The 25,217-nt window shown below is 33.1% G+C and overlaps 1 protein-coding gene across 5 annotated transcripts in view; it reads left to right on the top strand.

Moving 5' to 3' along the window:
* Positions 1-25,217, top strand: part of EPHA6 (EPH receptor A6) — a 730,500-nt gene that overhangs the window by 102,292 nt on the left and 602,991 nt on the right. The window contains exon 3 of one of the 5 annotated variants that reach the window (XM_031457432.2): positions 8,315-8,434. The exons of the other annotated variants lie outside the window; for them this stretch is intronic. Within the exon in view, the coding sequence (XP_031313292.1) occupies positions 8,405-8,434 (30 nt within the window). The 5' untranslated portion in view covers positions 8,315-8,404. The remainder of the gene's footprint in view (positions 1-8,314; positions 8,435-25,217) is intronic. 5 annotated transcript variants of the gene reach the window in all.

Raw genomic sequence — 25,217 nt, 5'->3', positions numbered from 1 at the left:
AGTGGAGAAAAAAAAAAGAGTCTTACATTTGATGACAGCTATTACACCAAATGCTTACTCAAAATATTTGTAATTAAAGAAAAGAATTAAGTATTTAATTTCATTTTCCTGTAGGAACGCTATTTCTGGGTTACCAGATGGCCTCAGTTCATGAGAGACAGTTTTTCATTACAGAATAATTCCTCCTACTAAATAAAGAAGAAATGATAGAATTAGAAAATCACCATTTTTCAAAACCTAATGGAATAATTAATTCAGCAAAGGTTGTCTAGGATATTAAAGTCACTAGATGAAATATTTGGGGAAAAGAATTTTCAGGTTGGAAAAGAGAGACAGCCAAGTGCATGATGTAGACCTTGATTGGTTATGTAGGTAAACTTGAAAATTGACTATATTTTTAGATAACACTAAAAAATCACTGTCAATTTTATTAGATATGACAGTGGTATTATGTCTATGTAGGAAACTGTATTTTTCAAAGAATGTATTTAAGTAGAATGTTATAGCTGAGATTTACTTTAAAAAATTAAAGTGGTAAAAAATACGATACTTGTAATTAAATGTAAATAATGCAGCTCATGCAACTTTATATCCTCCTGTATTCTTTCTTATTTTGGGGGAAAATGTTCAAAATCAAATAGCTGAAAAAATGCTAGAGAATACACTTTAATTATCCAACCTACCTTTTGCATTTTATTTCTTTATCAAAAATCTGTAAAGAGAGAACTTTCCCCCTAGTATTTAACATACATATTTCACATTACTTAAACCACATGAATTATAAATAATGAAAAAATGATGAATGTTCAAGAGGATTAATCTGTAACATTCAGAAAGAAATTAAATTGCCTTAGTACATCTTCTTTCTACTAATAAAATATTTAATTATTAGAATGCCAGGTTTCCAAAGTCGTAAACTTTTATTTTCTATTCACTTATTGTTACATTTCTTTAGCTAAAGATGTTTATATAAACTTCAGGGTTTTTTTCTACTTTTAGAATGCGTACTTTACGACAGATAAATACCTAGCTTTTTAGGATTCGTCTGCCTCTACTTCGGTTTTCCTATTTCTCCAAATGAAATTAGTCACATTATTACAGAATTATCTTGTAATTCTACAGTTTCATTAACACCTGGCAAGAAGTGGGAAAACAGGAGAGATTCAGGATCAAGTTGCAGATCACTGAAAGCAGAGGCAGTGTGGGACATATGAATGTTTTTTGGAAAAGAAGAATTTAATGTGAAATTATAGGGATACAGAGTAAGTTTATGACTGTACATTTTAACTTGAAATTGGAGTTAAAGTTAAGTATGTGAAACAATCATCTAGTTGTAGATTGAGGAGTCAGACAAGGGAGAATATAGATACTTGTTTCTGTTTTGGAGTACCATAAATAATACTGTGATTATCATCCTGTCATAGATTGGGAAATAACCAGACAACAGTTGTCATTGTTTGTAAGAAATAGGTTTATTTCTATGTTATTTTATGACAAAATTTTTTATGATAATTGATGGAAAAGGCTGTGAGGTGAGTTGAGGTGATGCAGTTATTTTAATGTAGCAAACAAGTGTAAGATCCCTTATATCAAAAATCACATTACTTATTACTGTTTCCACAAATATCAGAATATTATGGCATTTCCTTTTCCATACATTCCTGAGTGCACACACACACACACTCACAGAAGCACACAATATTGTCTGCTAGTTTGGTTTTCTTGAAGCAGTTAGCAGAGTCTATGCAGGTGAACTTTTCCAAGGAAAGAACTTTTGCAAAATAAGGATCTACAGCCAACCACATGAAATCCATAAGGAACAGTAATAATTTAAAATATTTTCCTCAGTAAGCCTTAAAAGTAGATTTTATTTACATCTGGATAATCTGCAAACTTGTTAACTTTTGATACTAATCACTGTTAGAAGTAAGTCATACAAAGGCAGAGGTTTTTATGTGCTTTGCTCACTGCTGTGCCAAAAATTACTTGGCAAATATGAACACGAAATTAATAATTACACTTCCATCGGCACCATGTAAGAATATGCTTCACCAAAGCTAGTAAGTTTTAAAAAAAATAGTGTGAAATCCTCTGGTAAGATTGCTTGGAATGATACAAATGTGGATACTTAGATACCATACCTTTGGCAAATGGTTCCCATTTATGCACCAAGCTCACCCTCGTAATTTACAAACCTGTCCTGCAGACCCACGTTTTTTCAGTTGTTTTTTCTGAACTTTGAACATATAGCATTAACATTGGGTTTTATTACATTAGCCAATTTAATAGACTAAAACTGTTTTGATTTGCAGTACTTTGCTTGCTAGTTGGTTATTGGAATTGACCACTGGTATTTCTTTTTCATAAATTGTGTGATCATGCCTTTTACTAGCTCTCAGAATTTCTCCATGGCCCTTGCTTTTTAGCTCTTTCCTATGTCTTTGAACTTCAGTACTTCATATAATTTTAATGACCATTAGCTAAGTATTTCATCCTTTGAGACCGATTCCATATCTTCATCCTACTCTGCCACATCCAGAAAAAAAATGCAGTATCTACAACCAATCCTAAAAGAGGAATAGCATAAAGAAAACAATGATGTTGTAATATTGTATTTATAAAATGTACAAAAGAAACAGAAGCCACCTTATGAACATCACTTGGTAAATTGTAATATTTATACTTTTCAAGAAGTACTTTAAGATCGTAATTATTTTTTTTTTAATTTGGTGCCCTAGACTTTCAAATAACTCAAATATCTAATATCTTCCAGAATTTAATGCTGTTGTTAATTCAGCATGAACTGTTCTTCCAACAACTTTACTACTTTTATAACAATTTATAAAATAATTCATATATTTTCAGAACAAATTATATCTGTAATTAAAATCTCTCAAGTTCATAATTTAAAAAGCAAGCTATAGTTTTCTTTTTATTTCTCTTTCTTGGAATTTACTAAGCTTCCTGAAACTATGGGTTTCTCTATGATGAAATTTAGAAATTTTTTTGTTATCCTTTTTCAGATAATATTTCTGCCCCAATCTCTCTTCTGTCTCTATCTGGGACTCCAAAAACATGTATGCAAGACTACTTCATGCTGACCCTCGGGTCATTGAGCTTTTATTCCCTTTTCTCTTTTTCAAATCTCTTTTTTTCTTTATATTCCTCAGTGTGGATGATTTCTATTAACCTGTATGTCAGGTTCAATGATCCTTTTTTTCTATTTTGTCCAATATGCTTTAAATCTCATCCAGTGGATTCTTTTATTTCAGATATTGCATTGTTCAATTCCAGAATTTTTCTTGGTTGTTTTGCTTTGCTTTGTTTTGTTCTGCAGTTTTTATATCTCTCCTGACTCAATGTAGTCATCTTTTCTTGTAGATTTTTTCATAGATTTATCATAACTATTTCAAACTCCTCTTCACTAATTTCAGCAACTGGTTTGTCTGTTTCAACTGACAGATTTTTCTCTTGATACAGTGTCTTATTTTCCTATTTCTTCACATGTTCAGTAAATTCTTATTTTATACAGGACATTATGGATGATACATAGTTATCATCCTTTGGTACCTGGGGGGATCAGTCCCGGGAGTCCCCGAGAACACCAGTATCCACAGATGCTCAAGTCCCTATTACATAAAATGGCATTGTAAAATGCATACATATATTTATTGAAAAAATCAGCATGTAGGTGGACCTGTGCAGTTCAAACCTGTGTTGTTCGAGAGTCTCTGGATATTGTGATTTTCCTCTAAAACTTTTGAGTTTTCTTCTGTCAGGCAATTACGTTACTCACAAATCACCTTGACTTTTTTGGAAGCTTAGTTTTAGGCTTTGTTAGGGTTATTTCGCTCTATTACGGTTTTGTACTTGGTTGTAGAGACAATCCCTTAGTCTGAGACAAGGTCTTTATTTCTAAGGCATGACTTTTCTGGTCTTCAGTGGAAAGCTGGAGTGTTTACAAAGCCTCTGAATTTGTCAGGACTTGAAATACAACCTTACCTTCTTTGGGGTGGGCAGCTGCTAAAATCTCTAGTCAGCTTTTTCAGGCTTTCATCTCTTTTCCTCTGGGTGTCTTTCCCAGAACAAGAGCAGTTTGAGTTAACTAAGGCTTCCGGGGTATGTATATGCACCTTTTGGACTCCCCCTTCTCCAGCTCTCCACCGCTGCACCCCAACACCCAATTTCCAGCTGCTCTGTAAGCGAAAAAGTCCAACCTCTGATTCCTCAATAGGGTCAGGGTCAAAAAACCTGCAGCTTCCAGCTTGAGCTCTTTCTGTTCCCTTCCAGCCACCCCACCCCTTATATTATAGACTGAGAAATACGCTTAATGTAGATGGGATGTCTAAAATGTGTGATACTTTTCTTTCAAGGATCTTATCTCCTTTAGTTTCTGCCTCACTTAAGTCTCTTCCAGTTCCCTCATCCTTTGCCATTTCCAGAGTTTATTCCTTTTATTAACAAAAGACAGTCCAACATAAGCTATATTCTGCCATTATCAGAAATTGAAAATATCCCAGAATAGTATTTTCAGCAGTCTTTTAAAATAGCTAATACCTCATGCTAATATTTAAAACCATAGAGCTATAAGACTTTATCTTTTAAGATATATTTTGTGACTTTATAAGTTTGTGTTTTTGAAGTGTCCCCCCTCTTCTTAGTTACCATCTTATCATGATTTCATGTTACTTTCACCTTCTGCCAATATCATATGTAGATATTATTATTTATACTTTAATTTCTTTGGGGGGGGGTAATTCTGGATATCTTTAATATCAGGCCATACAATCAAATGAAATTTAATCTTAGCACAAATTTTTGCTTTATTTTTAGATCAGAAAGGTAGTTCACTAAAAATGCACTGGAGTCATCACTCCAGGATAGAATATTTAGATTAGGAAAGTCCCAGGGTGCCAGGAGTATTGCTGTACCTATCAGAAGTCTCCTAACGGGGATATGAGGAGAGGATGGATTAGCGTCCTTTCATGCCCAAGACTTAAGGTCCTAGCTTCGTGTATACCTGAAAGCATTTCAAAACTAGCAAGTGCTTGATCATCTCCTACTCCTACTCATTACTAAACTTAAACTATGTACACTTAGATTTTGAAATTGCTGAGAGATTCCAGGTATTTGCAGTGGCAGCTCAGAAGAAAATTTACCCATTTTTCTACCATAAGCCTCTGCCATTGCCACACACTGTATTTTTCAGTGTCAGCCAATGTTATTTAAAGTGTACAGTGGAGAGAGATGTCCCATGACGGTTTCACTAAAAAGGAATATAGCATACCATGCCTGGTAGGTATTCCTAAATTAAAATAAGGTTTTAAAGACTGAAATATTTTTTCAATTATAGAAATAAGCAGTCCAATACAAACACACAAAACATTTAAATTGGACATTCTCAGATTTTCCAGAATATACTGTACCAAGGAATCCTTTTTGGTTATTGTAGTTAGTCCTACCTGCTGCAGTGCAGAATTGTTCAGTGGGGCACTCTTAAATTCAGTTTGGTCTCAGTTCCTACTTATAACCCTAACAGTTGTCTTATACTGGTTCTGTGTTGCCCTCTGAGCTAACTTAGACACACACTGGTAATATAAAATTTACCTTTTAATAACCAGCTAATTGCATTAATCTTTATTTTATTCTCTAACAATGTTTATAATTAACAGAGTTCATGAGCTTGCTATCATTCTCCTGTCTTTTTTGTTTACTCATTTTAATCCTTGAGGATTCATTATGCTTAGAAAATTTCACCTTCTTTCCTTCAAGCTGCAGTTTATATTCCATCTCTTATAAGATACTGTCTTAAATTGTCTAAAACAGTTTCGTACTCAATATTTAAAATGTCGCTAAGATCAACTAGTATTGTGTGTCATGTCTACCTAATTGTTTGTTGTAATCTTCCAGTGAGAAAAGGAATTTGCCATTTTCTCCTATTACAGCACCTGTGGCTTGTGAAACCTATATTTAATTACTAAATCATGGAAAATAAAGTTTTCACTGATTTCACCTGTGTAATATACCTAGTTTATACATCATGACTTTGAGAAGGTTTCTATTTTGGATTGTCCTTCTATTTAGTGACAAACTTTTATCTGCTTCTATTTTATTCTCAAATCTGAATCTTTTAATTCTATTTGTCTGCACTAAGTAACAACCCATTGGCCAGAAACTTACGGAAATCAAATTAATTTTACTATTACTGTGTATTTTGACTTTGCATCTTCAAATTTGAAAGATATATTTTAACATTGAATCTTTTATGAACTCTTGTGGACTCTTATAAACTTTTTTTTTTTTTTTTAGATAAGTCGAAGGAATTTTATTTGTGTCTGTGAGCACTTTTAATTCAACAGGTTTTGTGATTGTTCAGTGTTAAATGTCTGCAATATTATGTTGATGAACACCTTCAGCTTATGCTTCTGTCATTAAACTGTAGATTTCTTCCCCACAATATGTTGTTATTGTTCATGCTATAGTAAGTTACTAGTAGAGTTTCCCTTTCAAATTGTAAAATCTATTTTCTGGTTTACTGAGTTTTTTTTTCATAGAGGGAAATAAATTCTCTCGTATTTAAGCTACAAAGGAGATTATTTGTATACTTCACTCTGACTGACTAGACTATTTTGATTTTTAATTTAAAAGCATGGGGGTCAGTGTTAATTTCTATCAGGTTTTCCTTCCTTACAGCCTTAGTCTTCGTTTCTGTTTTTAGAATTTATGCTAAAAGATTAATTTTAATTTTATCTTGCTCTGCCATTATTAAAGGAATTACGTTAACACATTTGGGTTTTCTAATCTTAGTAGTAAATTATCATTTTCATAAGTGATAATTTGTTTTTTTAGAACTATTTTCAGCACACCTCATTATTTTTTAACTGTAGCTTTGAAATAACCAAATACATGTTTCTAGAATAATCAGACAAAAAATATCAAGGAAATAGATATTTCTATTGATTTTGTGTTTTGTCAAGCTAGCTACATGTTGAGTAACTATAATTTTACTATATGTGTAACTATGTCATGGACATATGGAAAGTGGGTATAGAAATATTTGTAAAAATTAATTTATAACATTTATATTACTTTACAGAGTCTTCAAGTGTTAGTGAACTTTAAAGTTATAAATTTAAAAATGTACAATTAGGAGGGCAAATGTGCTTGAAATAAATATTAACAAATTAAGTACCATAAAAGTGTCTTTTTCTAAAGTTTTAATGCTAAATATGGAAACATAAGGTGGAAAAGAAGTCCTTTAAATATGATGGCTTTAAATATTATTTTTGTTCTTGGAATTATAAAACATAACTTTGTTCATTACCTGTTTTTTATGTACTAGCACCATGAAAAATGGTGGTGCCATTTACAGTTTATACCTACTTTCAGTCATAATACTGAAATTAAATATATTGATAGGTTCTCTAATGTCTACCCTAGCCCTGTGTAGGCTTAAATGATTCAGGAACACTAAGAGCATTTACATTAGTGGTTACTGTTTTAGCAACCTCTCTTCCTTTAAGTATTTTTCACCATGTTCGTTTTCACTAAACCTGAAGACAGTACTCATATTAACATTTTTATACATTTTAGAAAACAACTAACTAAATCATCAGTAGTTTTACTACATGTCAGATAGTCAATATTGGGGAAAAATCAAATTAAAAATATTTTGCATATTGTAACTATTTACATTGATCTTTGAAACACATTAAGGGTGATATATTCCTACCAACATACAATCTTATTTTTTTCATTCAAGGTTAGAAATGTAATCAACAATATTTTAAGTTTGGTAAACACATGCAACTATTATATATATTACATATATATGTGAAACTATTGTATGTAGTACACATGGAAATAATTTTTACTTATCCTTAATAAACAATGCATTTATTATTTTCTCATCTGTGTAAGAACATGCTATATTTTAATATTTTTTAAAAATCCAGCTTATAAAGATAGCATATCAAAATTAGATTGCCCTGAAGAAACATACTTCATTTTGTATAACAGGAATCATGCTAAATAGTTCAGCTTTCCTTAGAAATCGTTTTTACTTATGCATAGTTCTAAGGATGCTTCAGATCTGACTCAGACATGCACATTTTCAAATATAACTTGATTTGAGTTAATATAATGTAATTATATTTATCTTGAGAATATTGTTGATTTGACATAGGAAGACTCATTAGTGAAAATGAATACGTAATGTCATACCGTTTAACATCTTCACCATGCAAAGTTGCTAAAACAGTATGGAAAAAACCTCCTAAGGAAAATTTGATATAGCTTTCCTATGCTTTTCCAGACCTATTTTCAACACTGCTAAAAGGGGGGAAAATTCAAGAAGGCACTGAAGAGACCACCTCACCAGACCCCGCTGTTACTTCTCCTCTGGATGTACATGCTGCAGCTCCATAGGAGCCAGGTTGGAAAAGTTTCTAGGAAAAAACATGTTCATTAATGGCATATATTTTTAAGTAGAAAGATTCTTTTTCTATGGGAGTTTGTCTTTCTAGGCCCCAGAGTTAAGAACATTAAAAAGCCCATATTTTTAGTTTGAATGTAACATTTATTTCTTAATTGTTATTTTTTTAAAATCTCGATGATAAGCATCTGGCTTCTTAAAAATTTTTTTGAAATGTAATGGTTCCAAAGTATGCAAAATTAAGTAATTAGAAAACGCTGTGGTTCTGTTTTATATGAACTTAAAAAAAATCAAGCTGTTACTAATCTATTATAATGATAGAGTATGAAGTTAAATTATTGTAAAAAGTTACATCAACTTTTTCAAGTTCTTATGTGCATACTACATAAATGGCAGTAGGTTGTTTCTTTAGTGTTCTTTTTTCTGTACCTCAAGCTCAAGGAAATGTATATTATCGCTCTTGATTCCAAATGAAAGTTTAAAAGTAATAAGTTTTCACATAATGTTGTTAATTATCTATACCTGGGAAGACTCTGAAGCTACAGGTCAGTGAGTTAGCAAAACAACCTTAAAAGGGCATTTTTCTTCCTAAGACTAATCTTAAAACCTAATTTTCAGAGTTTATATATTTTAAAAACATAAGTTAAATTTTGAATAAAAAATCTAAAAAACACAATAGGTAATATCCCTGACATTTTAAATTCTGAATTCATAGGTACACAAAAAGTAAGAATTATCTTTGCATGTGTATAAGAGCTAATGTTACATGTCTGTCTAAAGTATGATACTTCTAAAGTTTAGGATCTCTCTCTAATTGTTAATAATTTTCTTGCTAACTTGGTAAAGGAAAAATCAGTGATTTATATGTGATTTATAACCTTTATCACATTTGCTTTGTATTATAATTATTGTTTCAAGGGAGTGTTTTTTGTTGTTCTTTTTCTTTCCCTCACGCTAAAGTGTAAACTCCTTTAGAGAAGTGATCATATCTCAGTACATCATTTAGGTTTCTGTCTGCTGTGAGGTCTAATAAATTTTCACATATTAGAAAGTTTGTTGACAGAACTAAGTGTATAATGTCAGGCATTAAAAACAAATACTTAGCCCCAAAAATGTGCTTTACTGACTTGTTTAAAAATAGGCTGTCAGTTCCTAACATTTGGTATCAATTCAGAAGCATTAATGAGTCCATCTGCCTGAAAACTCTAAAGCAACTTTGACGTGTGTATGTGACTTCTCTCTCTCCTTAATGGCCTAAGACAGTGATGACTTGGACAGAACTAGAATGATGATGTAAATTGTATTGTAAAATTCTAACTTTCTTGTGTTGCACTGGGTAAATACTCAGTGAAACAGAAGTTCTGGTTATCAGACTTATTAAACATAAAATAAATAATAATGTAGGGTTCTTTGGTTTTGTGAGACAAATGTATCTATTCTAAGTTCTGTAGAATATCATATGGATCAGCAAAACTGAAATGTATAAAGCAAATGCATAAAGAGAAAATGGACCAAGTAACAAGATTCTCTAACAGGTTGAGATAGAGAAAAACCAACTTCATTAACCTGTTAATTGGTAAATCATTTGAATTAATGTGTTAAAACATTTTTTTTCAGTGAAAAAGAAAGGGTCATAAATAGATCAGCTTCAGGAGTTCATAGTGAGAGGTGAGAAAAAGCAGTAACTCTACAAACATCTGCTCCCAGTGAATGAAGCAGATCTCCCAAGTGGCTATTAGAAAGGATTATAGTCCCTTAGAAACAGTCTGAGAATTAAGATGATTTAGTTCAACCCTTTCATTCTCTCCCCTAATAGAGACTTTATTTATATCTATAGACGTGTTATCTATATTTATGTGTGTATATGTGTATGTAGATACAGATATGTGTATATATATTTGTGTATATATATGCACACATATGTACACACACATAATCATATTAAAAATTGAAAGATGGGCTAGCAGCCTCTATTTTCCTAGAGAAGAAACTGTAAAAATTAAAATAAAACAGAGATAAACAGAGGAAATGAATTTAAGATTTTGGAAATTATCATTGAAATGTAAGAAAGATGAATTATGCAATTCATGATATATATTCTCTGATTTAGTAGTGGTATTCTAATTCATCATCAATTGTATTATATATATATGCACATATTAATACACTGCAATATATTTATCCCTGTCAACTATTATACATTTTTCTATAAAATTCCTTGAAAAATTATCTATATGTTGTCTCCTTTTCCTTACCATGAAAGAGCTCTCTATAGTCCCCATCTTCTCTCGTAACCTCTCTAGTTAGACTTTTGTCCAACTGTTCACTAAACCAACTCAGCTCAAGATCACGTATAACACTCACATTGTGAAATTTAGAAGTCAGTTTTCAGTCTTCATCTTCCTTGATTTATGAGTGGCACTTATTCATATACTAGCTACCTCTTTTTTTGAAACAGTTGTATCACTTGACTTCCATAAAATCACTTTGTTTCTTCTCTCTCTCTCTCTCTTTTTTTCTTCTCAATTTCCTTGGCTGGGTTCTCCTTTAGGGATCAATGCTTTGACTCTTATATTGCCATTTACTCTTCATATGGTCTTATTCAGTCTTAAGACTTTAAATATGTTAATGAATCCTGAATTTATATTTTAGCCTGGACTTCTCTGAACTCAGACTTGTATATCCAGAATTGCACCTGTTCAACTTAGATGTCTGTCAGGCATCTTATATACAAACCTGAACTCCTTATCTATCCACCTTAACCTGCTTCTCCCATAGTCATCACCATTTCATAAAAGGGAAATTATAGTATTCCAGTATCTGTAGACAAAAACTTGGAGTTATATTTGACCTCACTTTTTCTCAAAATTTATAACTTTATAAATTTATAAAATTTATAACATTTTAACAGCAAGTTTCTGTGGCTTTACCTTCAAAATATATTCAAAATTTGATTGCTTTTTAACACCATTATTGCAACCACTCTGGTCCATGGTGCCATCATCTTTCTCCTAGATTTAGTATAGTAGCCTCCTAAATAGATTTTCTTTATTTCTTTTTCATTAAATGGAGGTACCAGGGATTGAACCCAGGACCTTGTGCATGATAAGCATGTGCTTTGCCATTGAGCTGTACTCTCATCTCCCTAAATAGATTTTCTGATTCCATACTTACCATCTCATCAATAGCCTATTTAACTTTGTAGACCTGTGCTGTGTAGTATGGAGCCCCAGAACCAATGGGTTCCTTGAAATGAAGTTGTCTTCACTCACCATGTAATGTCTGAATTGTACATCTGGGCAGATTGAATGAGCAGCTAACTTTTGTATGGCCAAGACTAATAAAGGTTGTGTAAGCCAGATATTGGAGTTATGATAGGTTCCCAACTTATTCTAATAATTAGCATATATTCCTAGCTCCCCCAAATAAAAGTGCACACCTGTATGACTTTGATCAGAACAGTTAGCATTTTCATATTTGGTTTCCTCCTCTATAAAATAACTAAAATAATATTGCCTACTTTGTAGATTTTTTTGAGGGTTAAACTGAAAATAAATGAATGAATAAATATAAACCAGTTAATACAGCAACCCGTACCTACTATGGATTCTCTTATTTTCTAGTTCTTGGTATGGCTAAAACTGCTCACTCCCTAATTCAAATGCTCATGCTTTGTCTGATCTGTGAAGTCTAGGACCTCTTAGACAAGAGTTAGTCACTGTTGACCCTGGGCCCCCATGCTACCCTGTGCACAATGCTGGTATGATCCTTATTGCCCTTGCTGTTCTGAGGTGTACTGAGTTGTGGCTCTCTCCCTCATGAGATTGAAACTCTGTGAAGTCAAGGGACATGTCTTTTTCTCAGTTGTAATATATTAGTTCATAGAGAAATGACTGTGATAATTGGATTCTTAAAATTGAAACAACTGAATGATGAAAGTTGAACAGAAACAACAAATTATCATTATTCATGAGAGATAATCTTCCAAAGACACCCTTAATCCAAAATAACTAATAATGTGTTAACTCTCAAGCCTCCTGATTTTATGAAATCATTTTTGAATATTGATATTTTAGTGTGTTTACCAAGTCTACCTTTACTTTTCATTATTTATCTATAGTGCTATTCACATCATAATTGCCATTCTCCATGCTTAAATGTTAATTTTCTACCATTATCTCTGATGTCTAGCTAGTTTTTCATTATTAACATTGAAATATTTTCTAATGGCATTAGTGAAATAAGAGAGGTAGTGATGCCTAATTATAATTTTCATATAATTTAACCCACATTTATTTTTTGTTTTCTAATTTTCCTTAGTTATGAAGTATATTTTAGTGTTTACTTTCTGGCATTTCTTTCAATTTAGTTGATAATTGATAGTGTTTTGGCAGTGACATTATAATAGTGAAAAAAATCTGTTTTTTATTCCTTAAATGCTTCAATGTTTCAAATCTCATTTTCAAGAAAAACTTAACTGAGAAGCTGATAAAAGGAAGATTTTCTCCAGCATGATCAGTGTTTTTCTTACAGCCAGATTGTAGTTCCATAATACCTACTTCTGCAATCCTGCATTACTTTTTTTAAGAGCCAAAAGGATGCTTGATGCATAGTTTTCTGGGTTTTTTTTTAATTGAAATATAGTTGATATACACTCTTACATAAGTTACAGATGTAAAACATAGTGATTCACAAATTTTAAAGGTTATACTTCATTTATAGTTACTATAAAATACTGGCTGTATTCCCTCTGTTGTACAATACATCCTTGTAACTTACTTACTTTATACATAATAATTTGTATCTCTTAATCCCTTACCCCTATCTTGCCCCTCCTCCCTTTCCTCTCCCCATTGGTAACCACTAGTTTGTTCTCTATGAGTCTGTTCACTTTTTGTTATATTTACTTTTTTTTTTTTAGATTCTAGATGTAAATAATATCATACAGTATTTGCCTTTCTTTGTCTTATTTATTACACTTTGCATAATACACTCCAAGTCCATCCATGTTGTTGCAGATGGCAAAAGTTTATTCTTTTTTGTAATTGAGTAGTGTTCTATTGTATATATGCACCACACCTTTTTCATCTATTCATCTATTGATGGACACTTCGGTTCCTTTCATATCTTGGCAGTTGTAAATAATGCTGCTATGAACATTGGGTGCATGTATCTTTAAAAAAAAATAGGGTTTTTGTTTTCTTTGGATATATATCCAGAAGTAGAATTGCTGGGTCACATGGTAGTTCTAGGTTTAGTTTTATGAGAAACCTCCATACTGTTTTCCACAGTGGATGCACCAATTTATATTCCTACAACAGTGTACAGGGTTCCCTTTTCTCCACATCTTTTCAACATTTGTTATTTGTTGATACCTTTTTGACAGATTTGAGGTGATATCTCATTGTGGTTTTAATTTGCATTTCTCTGATGATTAAAGTTGTATACTTTTTCATGTGCCTGTTGGCCATCTGCATTTCCTCTTTGGAAAAATGTGTATTCAGGTCTTCTGCTCATTTTTTAATTAGGTTTTTTTTTTTTTTGATGTTTAGTTGTATGAACTGTTTATATTTTGAATATTAACCACTTATCAATCATATCATTTGCAAATATTTTGTTCAGTAGGTTGTCTATTTGTTTAGCTGATGATTTCCTTTGCTATGCAAAAGCTTTTTTTGGGGGGAGGTTCTTTTTTATTGAATTTTTTATATGTGTCAATTTCTGGTGTACCGCATAATGTCCCAGTCATGCATATGTTCATTTTCATATTCTTTTTCATTAAAGGTTGTTACAAGATATTGAACATAGTTCCCTGTGCTATACAGAAGAAATTCATCTTTTATCTATTTTATATATAGTGATTAACATTTGCAAATCTCAAAAGCATTTTAAATTTAGTTATGTCCCATTTGTTTATTTTTGCCTTTTTTCCTTTGCTTTAGTAGATGGATCCAAAAAATATTGCTCTGATTTATGTCAAAGAGTATTCTGCCTTTGTTTTCTCTAGAAGTTTTATGGTTTTAAATTTTCTGGTTTTAAATTTTTTGGTTAGTCTGGTCTTAAATTTAAGACATTAATTCATTTTGAGTTTATTTTTGTATAAGGTGTATGAAGAAAGTTCTAATAATTTAATTCTTTTACATATAGCTTTTCAGTTTTCCCAGAACCACTTATTGAAGAGACTGTCTTTTCTCCATTGTATATTCTTGCCTCCTTTGTCATAGATTAATTGACTCTAAGTCTGTGGGTTTATTTCTGGGCTCTTTATTCTATTCCATGGATCTATATGTCTGGTTTTGTACCAGTACCATACTGTTTTGATTACTGTAGCTTTGTATTACTATCTGAAGTAAGGGAATGTGATTCCTCCAGCTCAGTTCTTCTTTCTCAAGATTGTTCTGGCTATTTGTGATCCTTTGTGTTTCCATACAAAGTTTAAAATTATTTGTTCTAGTTCTATGACAAATGCCCTTGATATTTTGATAGGTATTGCACTGAACCTATATTTTGCTTTGGGTAGTATGTTCATGTTAACAATATTAGTTTTTCCAATACGTGAACACACTATATCTTTTAACCTATCACTTGATTTAATTCTTTGTTCTAGTGTACTTTATCTCATATTTGTAACATAAAGAAATCAAAATATGCTTCTTTAGCTTTATTATATTTTATTTTATTAAAGGTGAACTTACTAGATTTCAAGAGTATTTACAAAGTACTCATTACTAACTACTCAGTTATTAATACCTCCTAATAAAAAGGCACACAATTCTTTGCTGAGAAAATTTGAGTATCTTAAATATTAAGAGACAATCTCTGATATCAAGATGATTATGATATAATAAGAGTATACACTGTATAGATAATCATCATCATTATCATAATTGTTTTACATGATATTTTATAGTTTATCAAATAGCTTCACTAATGGAGATTCAAAATTATCAACTTTGTGAAGTTATATTGTGTTCTTTATTTTACAGATAAAGAATTTGAAGATTAGATAAGTTTAAGTAACTAATTTAAGTTTACTTGAAGTGTTGAACCTATGGATTGATAAAATCGCATCTTTTGATGGGAATTTCTAGGTTATATCATAAATTGGTTCCTTTATGAGAACAGAAAACAATGCAGTGGGTAGATTATAAATGCAAATTTGGTGTTATAGTCCTTACATTTATAGCAATTAATAGAAGAGATCTCTGTGACTTGAGATAGTCATGAAAAGTAGTATGGACTCTATAGAGGAAGAAAGATAGGAATTAAAGAGAAGAGTTCCTACTGTTTCTCAGCGACCTAAGAAAATGTGATTTACTTGGTTTGAGCTAAGGGCAGGGGAGGTGCATAGGCCTGATGCTGACAGCCAGGGCTCTTGGAAAACTTAATCCTTTCTCATCATCCATGAGGGGCCCTTATCTCATCGCTCCATGATGCCAGGAGGAGACCATCATCATTTAGCATTCCCCAAAACACCTATCCAGACAAGAGGATGAGCTAGTTGTGCTCTGAGGTTTCTGATGAATGGCCTGATAAGCACCATGAGGACCGTGACTGGCACATTAGATAGATAATGTTTTCTAAACTTACTGTTACCCAGTATCAGGGTTAGTATTTGAATTTCAGTATTTTGTGTATTTTTCTACAGCTTATGTTTTTCCACCATACCATGTAACTTAGATTTGCCCCACTTTGTTGTATGCTAATCACATAGTTATTTTTTCAATGAGAAATTGTGTTTGAAAATTCAATTTAGTATTTTTACTATTGAAAAATAAAGTGTAAGATTTACATTTCTAATTGTTAAATCACTATTGAAAAGTTGTATTTGGAAATTCATTTTAGTATTTATATTATTAAAAATTACAAATCAATTATTAGAATTACATTTACTTCTAATTTAAATACTCATCTTACGTATCTTCTTTCATCCAGTGAGGAAGCGATTTTAAAATTGCTTTAAAAAATTACAGAAATGGTATGTGCTGGTGATAAAATACTCAATTAATACCAGAGTCCATGGAGCAAAATGTGAGTTTCTAGCTCTGCTTCCTTTCGTAGTGTTACCTGCTATTAAAACTCATATCTATCTTTCCAGGCCTTTTTTTTTTTTTAAGTAAAAATGGTCCAGTTCTATACCTTTTTATGCAGATTTCTTTTATCTCACTTACCTGTATGTCGTGGGCAAACTTCTATATCAGCACGTGCTGATCTGTCTCATACTTGCCATTCCCTCTTTCTCTTACACCTCATATTCCAAATCATTAGTAAGGCCTAACAGGCCAACCTGAAAATATATCTGGAATCATTGCATTTCCTGCTGCTATCCTGTTCCAAACTTTATCTCCTCTCACTTGACTATTTCAATAGCATCTTAGCTGCTGTCTCTTCCTCACTTGCTTTCTGCAACCTATTATCCCAGACAGCAACCAAAATGACCCACTTAAAATGTAAGCCAGATCTTGTCATTCTTTCTGACAAAACCTTCCAGTCTTTTGAAATCTTATTAAGGGTAAAAGCCAAAATCCTCACTGCAGCCTGCTTGAGTCTTAGTGATCTTTCCTCCTCAGCTGTCTCTTTGAACTCAATTCTTAACCACTCCCAACCTTGCACACTGAACTCCAGTCACACTGGCCCCTTGCTGTTTCTCATATAACCTGTGCTTACTTCCAACTCATGCTCTTTAATCTATTTCCACTTCTTTTAATGCTCTTTCTCCAGATTTCCTCTTGTCTTGCCCCCTCAGTTAAGTTTCAAATATCACTTGATTATCTCCCATAAAAGAATACTCCCTCATTCACTTACAGCTCCCTTACCTTACCTCACTTTATTTTTCTCTATGGCACTTTTTACCACTGATACTTTGTGTGTTTCCTTTAAAATTTATTTTCTTTTAAACAAGCTAACCTATAATGAACTGGGAAAGCAGAGAATTTGTCTTATATTTTTACTGACTTCTGCCCTAAATAGAACACTGTCTGGCACATAACAGGTTCTTAAAAATATTTGTTGAATGAATTATTGAATAATTTGAATGATTAATGAGCTATATTAACATCTATAACATATTCTAAAATATAGATCAGCTATAATTTATCCATTGACCTATTGTAGGCATTTCATTTGTCTCTAATTCTCACTATTAGAAAAACTCCTCAGTAAACATTCTTGTGCTGTATTTCTGTAGACATATTTCTGAGTAGAAATACTGTAAAAGGGGTATACATTTTAAAATTTGATATATGTTGACAAGGTGCCTTTCAAAAAGATGGATCATATATATCTTTCTAATACTGAGTGATTTTATCCATAGGCATGCTGTATATCTTATATTTATTCAGCTTTCCATGTATTTTAATGAGTTTTATTCATACATGTGAATAGACTTGATTTTTATTCATACCGTTTATGGTTTTTCAATGTCTATACCAGACGTATTTAAAGTATTCCAGGAAAGCAGCAGGAAAACAGTTTTGGTATGAAGAATTTCCACTAAAGTTGTGGAAGTTAGAGTTAGTTCTGTTGATAATTTGCATCGGTACTCCCAGTCTTTTCTGAGCTCATTTTTGATAAATTCCAAGATTAATGGCAAAAAAGGAATATATGACCTAAAAAAATATTATGGCAATGCATCTATAGAAACAAGAAGAGATTTTAAAAGTAAAGATTCACATTGATGCTTTTTATTGAATGATCTTTATTTTAACCTTCACAGACAAAATTCAATGACTTAAAAAGATACATAATGAACAACACTCATTTTATTATCCATGTCATTGAATCTGTTTCTTCCCACCTTCTCACACATTATGCTAACGACTTTTTAGATGAACGCATTTTAATTAAAAAATAAGAGTCAGTTAAAAAGTGTTACAAATAGAAGCAAATACAAACTGTGGCTTGTGTGATATAAAATATGCTTTGAAGAAATCAACTGAAGAATCACTTGCTGGTAGCTCTGAGGGATAAGAATGTTTAAAACAAATGCCTTTTTCATGTTACGTGAATCAGTATTCATTAGGAAATTCAGTAGTAAACATGCCCAGTGTATTCCTAGGCAAATGTTTCATCAGGTCAGTGTCAAAAACTTGCTAAATGGAAAAAGTCCATGCTGTAAAAAGAACATGAAAAAGCTTAGAACATTATTCAATACATATGAATCTCTTTACAAGTTTATTCCTAATCCGTTTATACAGAGGTGGCTTAGAGATTGGTAATTGGAAAAAAGTTCTCCCTTTATGTTCTCTGCTGTCTGAGAAGCTTATTGGGAAATTGCTAATAAGAGGCACATAGATGATAGGAATTAATTCTGAGGAGTGAATCAGAAACTTTAAGCATATGCAGATAGCTGTGACCCATCGAACTGACTAGACTCTCCCTCACCTAGCATAATTCAAATGGATACAGATAATGTACTTACCCCAAAGCTGGGAAAGAACTATCAGGTTTTTAAGGTTCTGGGAGGAAATCTAGTGGACTCTATTGGCATTATCATTCCTTTTAGTTGAATGTTATAACTTTGGAATTAAATTATGTGAAGTAAACACTGGTTACAGAGCTTAGAATTCCATAAATAGAGATACCTGGAAGCCAGAAGACACATTTTACAAATGGATGAATGAGTGAATTTGGCAGGAAAATTAAGGCATTAAAATGAAATTTAACAAAAAGGGAGGAAAACATTGTCCAGATAATACCACAAACCCAGTACAGAAGAGAAGATAAAAGATATAGAAAATCTGAATCACAGTGATGGGAAAAATACAATTGAATGAAGTAAAATACTTACGGACTTAGCTTAACCATATTGAACAGAGCAGGAATAATGTGCAGAGTGATCTGGAAAATAACAGAAAGTCATTGAAAGGGATTTGGGTAGAAGTAATATGATGGCACTAGTAGGTCAAAACATAGCACCCAGAATGAAGGGAAATCTGTGAAGTTGCAGGGTGTTTGCAGAAATAACTGTTCACAATATTGGAAGGCTAAGGACATTGCCATATTACAGATGTCCTCAATTTAATTTAGAAAATTTGAACCAAATAAAGATATAAAATGGGGCCTCTAAATATCTGGAAATATTTTCATATATGCAGAAGCATGCTTTAATTAATCACTTTTAATGAAACTTTTCTATTTCACTGTAAAGAATCTGTAATTGGGAAAATATTTCAGACTTGAGAAACTTGTACCTGCAAAGAATAATAGAAGTTACTAAATTTCAGTCATTTATAATTCCTATCAATATAGCACTGAATGGTGTTACAAAAATAACAGAATCTTTGGGAGTAATAACCAAGCTATATTAGAATTCTCATTAGTTGAATAAAATTAGGAGGCTGAAAAAAGTAATAATTTAGTTCTGTTAATTTTTATTTAAGTTCAAGAGACCTATAATTATGTACAATGCATTCAGTCTCCCCCCAAACTGAACTATTAGATCACAAGAAGTAGAGAAAATGTAGTAAAGCTGTGCCTCATAGCAGCTGGTTCAAAAAAGTCTCTCACATCTCAGCAGTGGGAGCTTATGGGCCTGTATTCTGTTGTTCTTCAGTAACATGACTCAACTCATTGAATATTGGGCTCTTTCTGCATAATCCTTGAAGATTTTTATTTTCAGTTTTGCTGTTTGCTAATTCTCTGACTTGGGAAGTGAGTCACTTGGGAAGTGACCCAGCTTCCATAAGACTTAGTCGTCCTTATATGTAAGATGTGGGTAATATTACCTACTTAATAGGATTTTTATGAGGGCTAAAAGTGATATTACATGTAAAACCTTAATGCAGTGGTTATACTCATTCAATGAATACTGTTAATAATATTGACCAGTACTGTAATATTGGTAATGCTACTTCTTTGAATGATTAAGATTTACATGTACTGGCTTTTTCCTTGGCATCTTTACTACATATGTGTGTTGGAGGGAGAGATGGTTGATAATGAGATATCATGAAGTACTCATTTGTTATTTCTGTTGCTAAAACTCAGTCTTCATAATCATTTTGGTGAGTCTCCCCCAATAATTGTCTTACTTTTATTTTTAAAGGTTCACCTTTGCTCTACTGTGATCACTAAATGGATCATGAGTAGGAGGACTGAAAACAAGAAGACTAGTTGGATGGCAGTTGTAATAGTACTAATAATAGATGATTGTTTGAATTAAGTTGTTAGCAACACAGATGGAGAAAACATTGATGTGTGTTGATATGTTTGTGAAGTAAAGCTTATACAACTAGCTGTTGAATTATATGTTAGATATGATGGAAAAATAAGGGAAGGATACTCCTAGACTATTGCCTTGACTATCTGGTAGATTGTTGGTTGCATTTACTAGGATGGGTAAGACTAGCAGAGGAGCAGAAGGGTAGAGGATGAGAATCAAGAGTTCTGTTTCAACCATGTTTTGTGATACCTATAAAACAGCTAAGTAAATATTTCGAAAAAGACTGCTGTATATATGAGATTGGAGTTCAGTGAAGAGGTCAGGACTCTAGATACAATTTTGGACATTTTGGTAAAAGTTTGATATTTAAAATCATCAGTCTGATTGGGATCACCTAGTAAAACAATGTAGCCTTAAAAAAATAGTGGGACTAACTCATGGTTTTAGTTATTCCCAGAATCCTTCCTTCATAAGCTTGATTTCAACATTGCTTTCATGGTTTTTATAATCACTCTGTATAATAAACTTTCAGGTTTAGTTCCAAATGCTAACTGGTCCTCCCACCTCCACTCCATTTGCATCCCATGTTTATTTGTTCACATTTCTGAAAAGGAATATTTGATTTTACCCACTTCCTGACCATTAAGTTAGAGGCTTACTGCCATTCACTAACCTAGATGATTTTCCTCTAGATTACAAACCAATATTTTCAATATATACTCCATATTAGATATTATGCTACGCATTGTACATGTGTTATCTCATAAAATGATTGAAATGGTCTATGGAAAGAAAGGTACTTTTAATTTTATTTCTTTGATTATGAATTGAAGATCAAAATAAATCTCTCAGATCACATAGTTTGTAAATTATGGATTTGAAGACAAGCATGCATAGCTCCAAAGTCTAAATTTAAGAAAAAGTTATAAGGATTTAAGCCCTGAATTGCTTGACACCATGTTTACCTTTATATGAACAAACTTCATATACTGTAAGGCAGACAAAAGTCAATAAACAAACACTAGAGAATAAGACTGAAATTTCTAACAACGTTTGAGTTTTGGAATCCTTTTTTTTCCTGTGACTGACTTCATCCCTTCCTTTTCTGAGGTACAGTAGAAACGAGTAAATTCTACCTTTTACTTAAGATTGTTCAGTTTGCACATGGACTGTCTTAAATAATACAACCATGATGCACAAGAGAGAAAGGAATGAATATTATTATTTGACACATTTATTAATATGTTATATAATTAATAGATATAATTCTATATTATAAAATTCATTGACTTAAAGTGTATAATTCAGTGACTTTAGTATATTTAGAATTGTGAAACCATCACCATAAAATTTAGAAAGTATCCCCCAATGCTGTGGTGTACTCATTAGCAATCCTTACCCAGACCCCCACCATCCACCTCAACTACACTAAACTCCAGTAGGCAAGCATTAATCTACTTTTTACCTCTATAGAGGTCTGGGATAATGACTTCATTATCAGTACTGATGGCTCCTGGTCTTGAAAATCTTTGGTTTTGTAGGTCCAGCAGTACCTTCATTTATTTCTTATCATGTTATTTCTGGGACTGTCATGTCTGTTAGACAGTGCCACACATCCTGGTGTGTCAGTACCTCCTGGTTGCCATTCAAGCTAGGCTGCCCATTTTTGCATTTAGAACAGTTACGTTCACCTTCACTCTTACATTTAAGTGTCATCATCTGGCTTCTGCTGTTCTGAAATCCCATCATTCTTACTGAAACTAGGAAACCAGTTTCATAAGCAGACCCCTAACTCTACCCTTTATTTGATCAATAATCGCTTTCCTCCCAATAAAGGGAGAGTACCGCCACTGTTGGATTTTACTGAGAATTGACGATAGCTGTAGCCTAGAAGCTTGACTGAGGTGGAGAGAGAGATCTTGAGGAGGGCAGGCTTTGTCTTGCCAAATATCTACTTGAGAGTAGGCCACTGCATGTCCCCCAAGCAAAGGGAGTCTGTTGTCTTCTAGAAAGGGTGAATGAACCATTTCTACAGGCCCATAGATTTTAGGGATATCTGGGGATTCAAGTTCTCAAGTACATTCATCCATCTCTGTTCTAGGGCATAGAAACTTCCCTGTCCATGCCTGACTTGTAAGAGATATGACAAGGCTGTGAATTCATCCTTCTCTGCAGTTTGGTTCCTAGCACAGTCAGGTCCTGAGCTTGGTTTGCATCCCTGTTGCCTTTTGGCTGCAGAAGACTAGTGTCTCTATAAATGCTATTATTTTTTTAAAAAGCCTTTTATTTCGCACCATGTTGTCTGTTGGAGTTGGGTGTTTGTGAGTTCAGTATGTCATTTTTCTTCCTTCAATGCATTGATGGCATTTAACAGTAACCATTGTCCTTATAATTACCTCTGCTTTGCATCTTTTTCAAATTCTAGAGATATTATGTAAACCAATGCAACCTTTCTACCTTATGAAAACCCAGTTCACCTCAGTTAAGAATGGCAGTAATTGAGATACTTCAGAATGCCGGAGGGTATCACTACTCACTCCCAGCAGTGGCATTCTTGTTGCTGTTTGGCTAGTGAGTAATCCACTTACTAGGCTACCTGCTTCCTTGAATCATTTTTTGTACCAACTGACTTGGTTGCAGTTCCCCTGTGAGCTGATGCTGAGATAACAATTTGAATTTTTACAGTTTATTTGGTAGATGCAGGAAGCATGGATCAGGGAAGAAAAGTGATACAGAAAAAGGATGGCAGCAATAAAGGGGGCTTTATTAAGCTAGTTAATATCGCACATAACTGGAGGTTAATCCCACCAGGACATTCAGGGAAATGGTATAAAACACATGTCTGATATACTAAATTCCATGAGTTACTTGTGAAGGGCTTCTCCTCTAGGAATAATAATTCCTTAGCATTTCTAACCAATGTGTACACAAAGACTTCTGCAGTTTTGTGAAATAAAATGACAGCCCTCATGCACAGAGTTGTTAAATCATCCTCAAAGATCAGATGAATTAGGCAGACGTACTGACAACGTCTACAGGGAAGAAGATGAAATGAAAGTTAATTAATGTCAGACCATGGAGGAAATTGAATGCCATTCAAGGAAGAATTTAGCATTGATTGTCTCTTGAGCAAGAAAGTTACACTGAAGTGGCATATAGTGTAAACTGGGGAACAGAGACTGAATTGGGTAGTGCAGTGAAAGGGGAAATATAACATGATGATCTTCCTTCTGTTTTCAGTTCTGATCAGGACCTGCTTCCAGTCCTAATACTAAATCCATTTTCAGTAGGATTACCTGTGTCTAAGTGTACTTCAACAATATTTTAGATCAAAAAGAGTGCAATCTCAAAAGAATTAGGAATTTAGTAAGAATGCAGGCAGCTGTTCCCAAGATTACTTTTCTGTATTCCATTGTGAAGATTCACAGAAAATTTCCCCCTTAGTTTTCAGTTGAAATATTTTGTTTTAGCTAAAGCAAATCAGCCTCAGTCTGGCAGAAGCAGCTGTGGGTAGAGAGGAGCAGCATGGTCCATTCCTGTGTTTCCTAGGCCATTGCACTTGTTCACTCACCTACATGTGCCCTTTGAATCCATTTAGTAATTTGTCATTCCCAGTAGTGGTTTGCCAAAGACAAAGGGCAGAAACTAGATACATAAGAAGAAAACAAATGATAAAGGAGGAGGCATTGGGGGGGGGGATTTTCAGAATAATTTGAAACTCACTTAGAAACAGAAGAGTAAAAACTAAGAAAATGTCTTCATACCTTAATCACTAATCTAGTAATAGCTGCATCAATTTGTCATTTCCACGTAGAACACCAACAGGCAGATTCAAGTTAGGCTAACTCACCCATTCACACAAACTTTAATCCCTTACAAGCCCTTGGCCACTTGGACTATTTCTGAGATTCATATTAAAAAATTCTCTATTTCCCAATTTTCCAAATTTGAGGACTTTGTTCCTGGGGCCACTAGAGGTTAGCTTTCTTCTCCTCCTTCTCCACCTTCTCCTCCTTCCCCTTCTTCCTTCTTCCTTCTTCCTTCTTCCCCCTTCTTCCTTCTTCTCCTCCTCCTCCTCCCCCCGGAGATATTCTCTACCAGTATTCACAACTTACTGCAGCGATCCAGTGAAAACACTTCTGTATTGTGCAGCAGACTGACAGACATGCTTAGGTGTTTCTGTGTCCACCTTGGAGACAATTTAAGTTCATTTCCAGAAAACTCATCATCTGTCATGCAGTAGTGTTCTCTCTCTTGTCTCCCTTCTTTAAACAGAAGTGAAGAGATGTGCCGAAACATCAAATAGTAGGGAAAAAATACTGTGGTTTATACTGTGATCTCTCTTACACATGTTTATATAAAGAGAAAAACATCTGTGGTAATCAGTATATGAAATCCTCTAGCTTTGGGCAAATAACAACATATCCCCAAGATACTACAGACTTGTTCCCCAGTTTGCCAAGATTAGAAGGAATCAGACTTTTCATGTGGCTCTCTCCCCAGTCTCCAAATTCCTAGGAGGGCTTATTCATGTATAAGAAGTGAAATCTAGTTAATCTTTTCATTTTCTGGAAGAGAAGTGCCTCTAGAGGCTGGAAGAACCAATCATGGCTGCCTCTT

This window comes from Camelus dromedarius, chromosome 2 (assembly GCF_036321535.1).
Source record: "Camelus dromedarius isolate mCamDro1 chromosome 2, mCamDro1.pat, whole genome shotgun sequence".
In the NCBI taxonomy this organism is placed as follows: domain Eukaryota; kingdom Metazoa; phylum Chordata; class Mammalia; order Artiodactyla; family Camelidae; genus Camelus; species Camelus dromedarius.
This window is presented reverse-complemented; position numbering and strand designations above follow the sequence as displayed.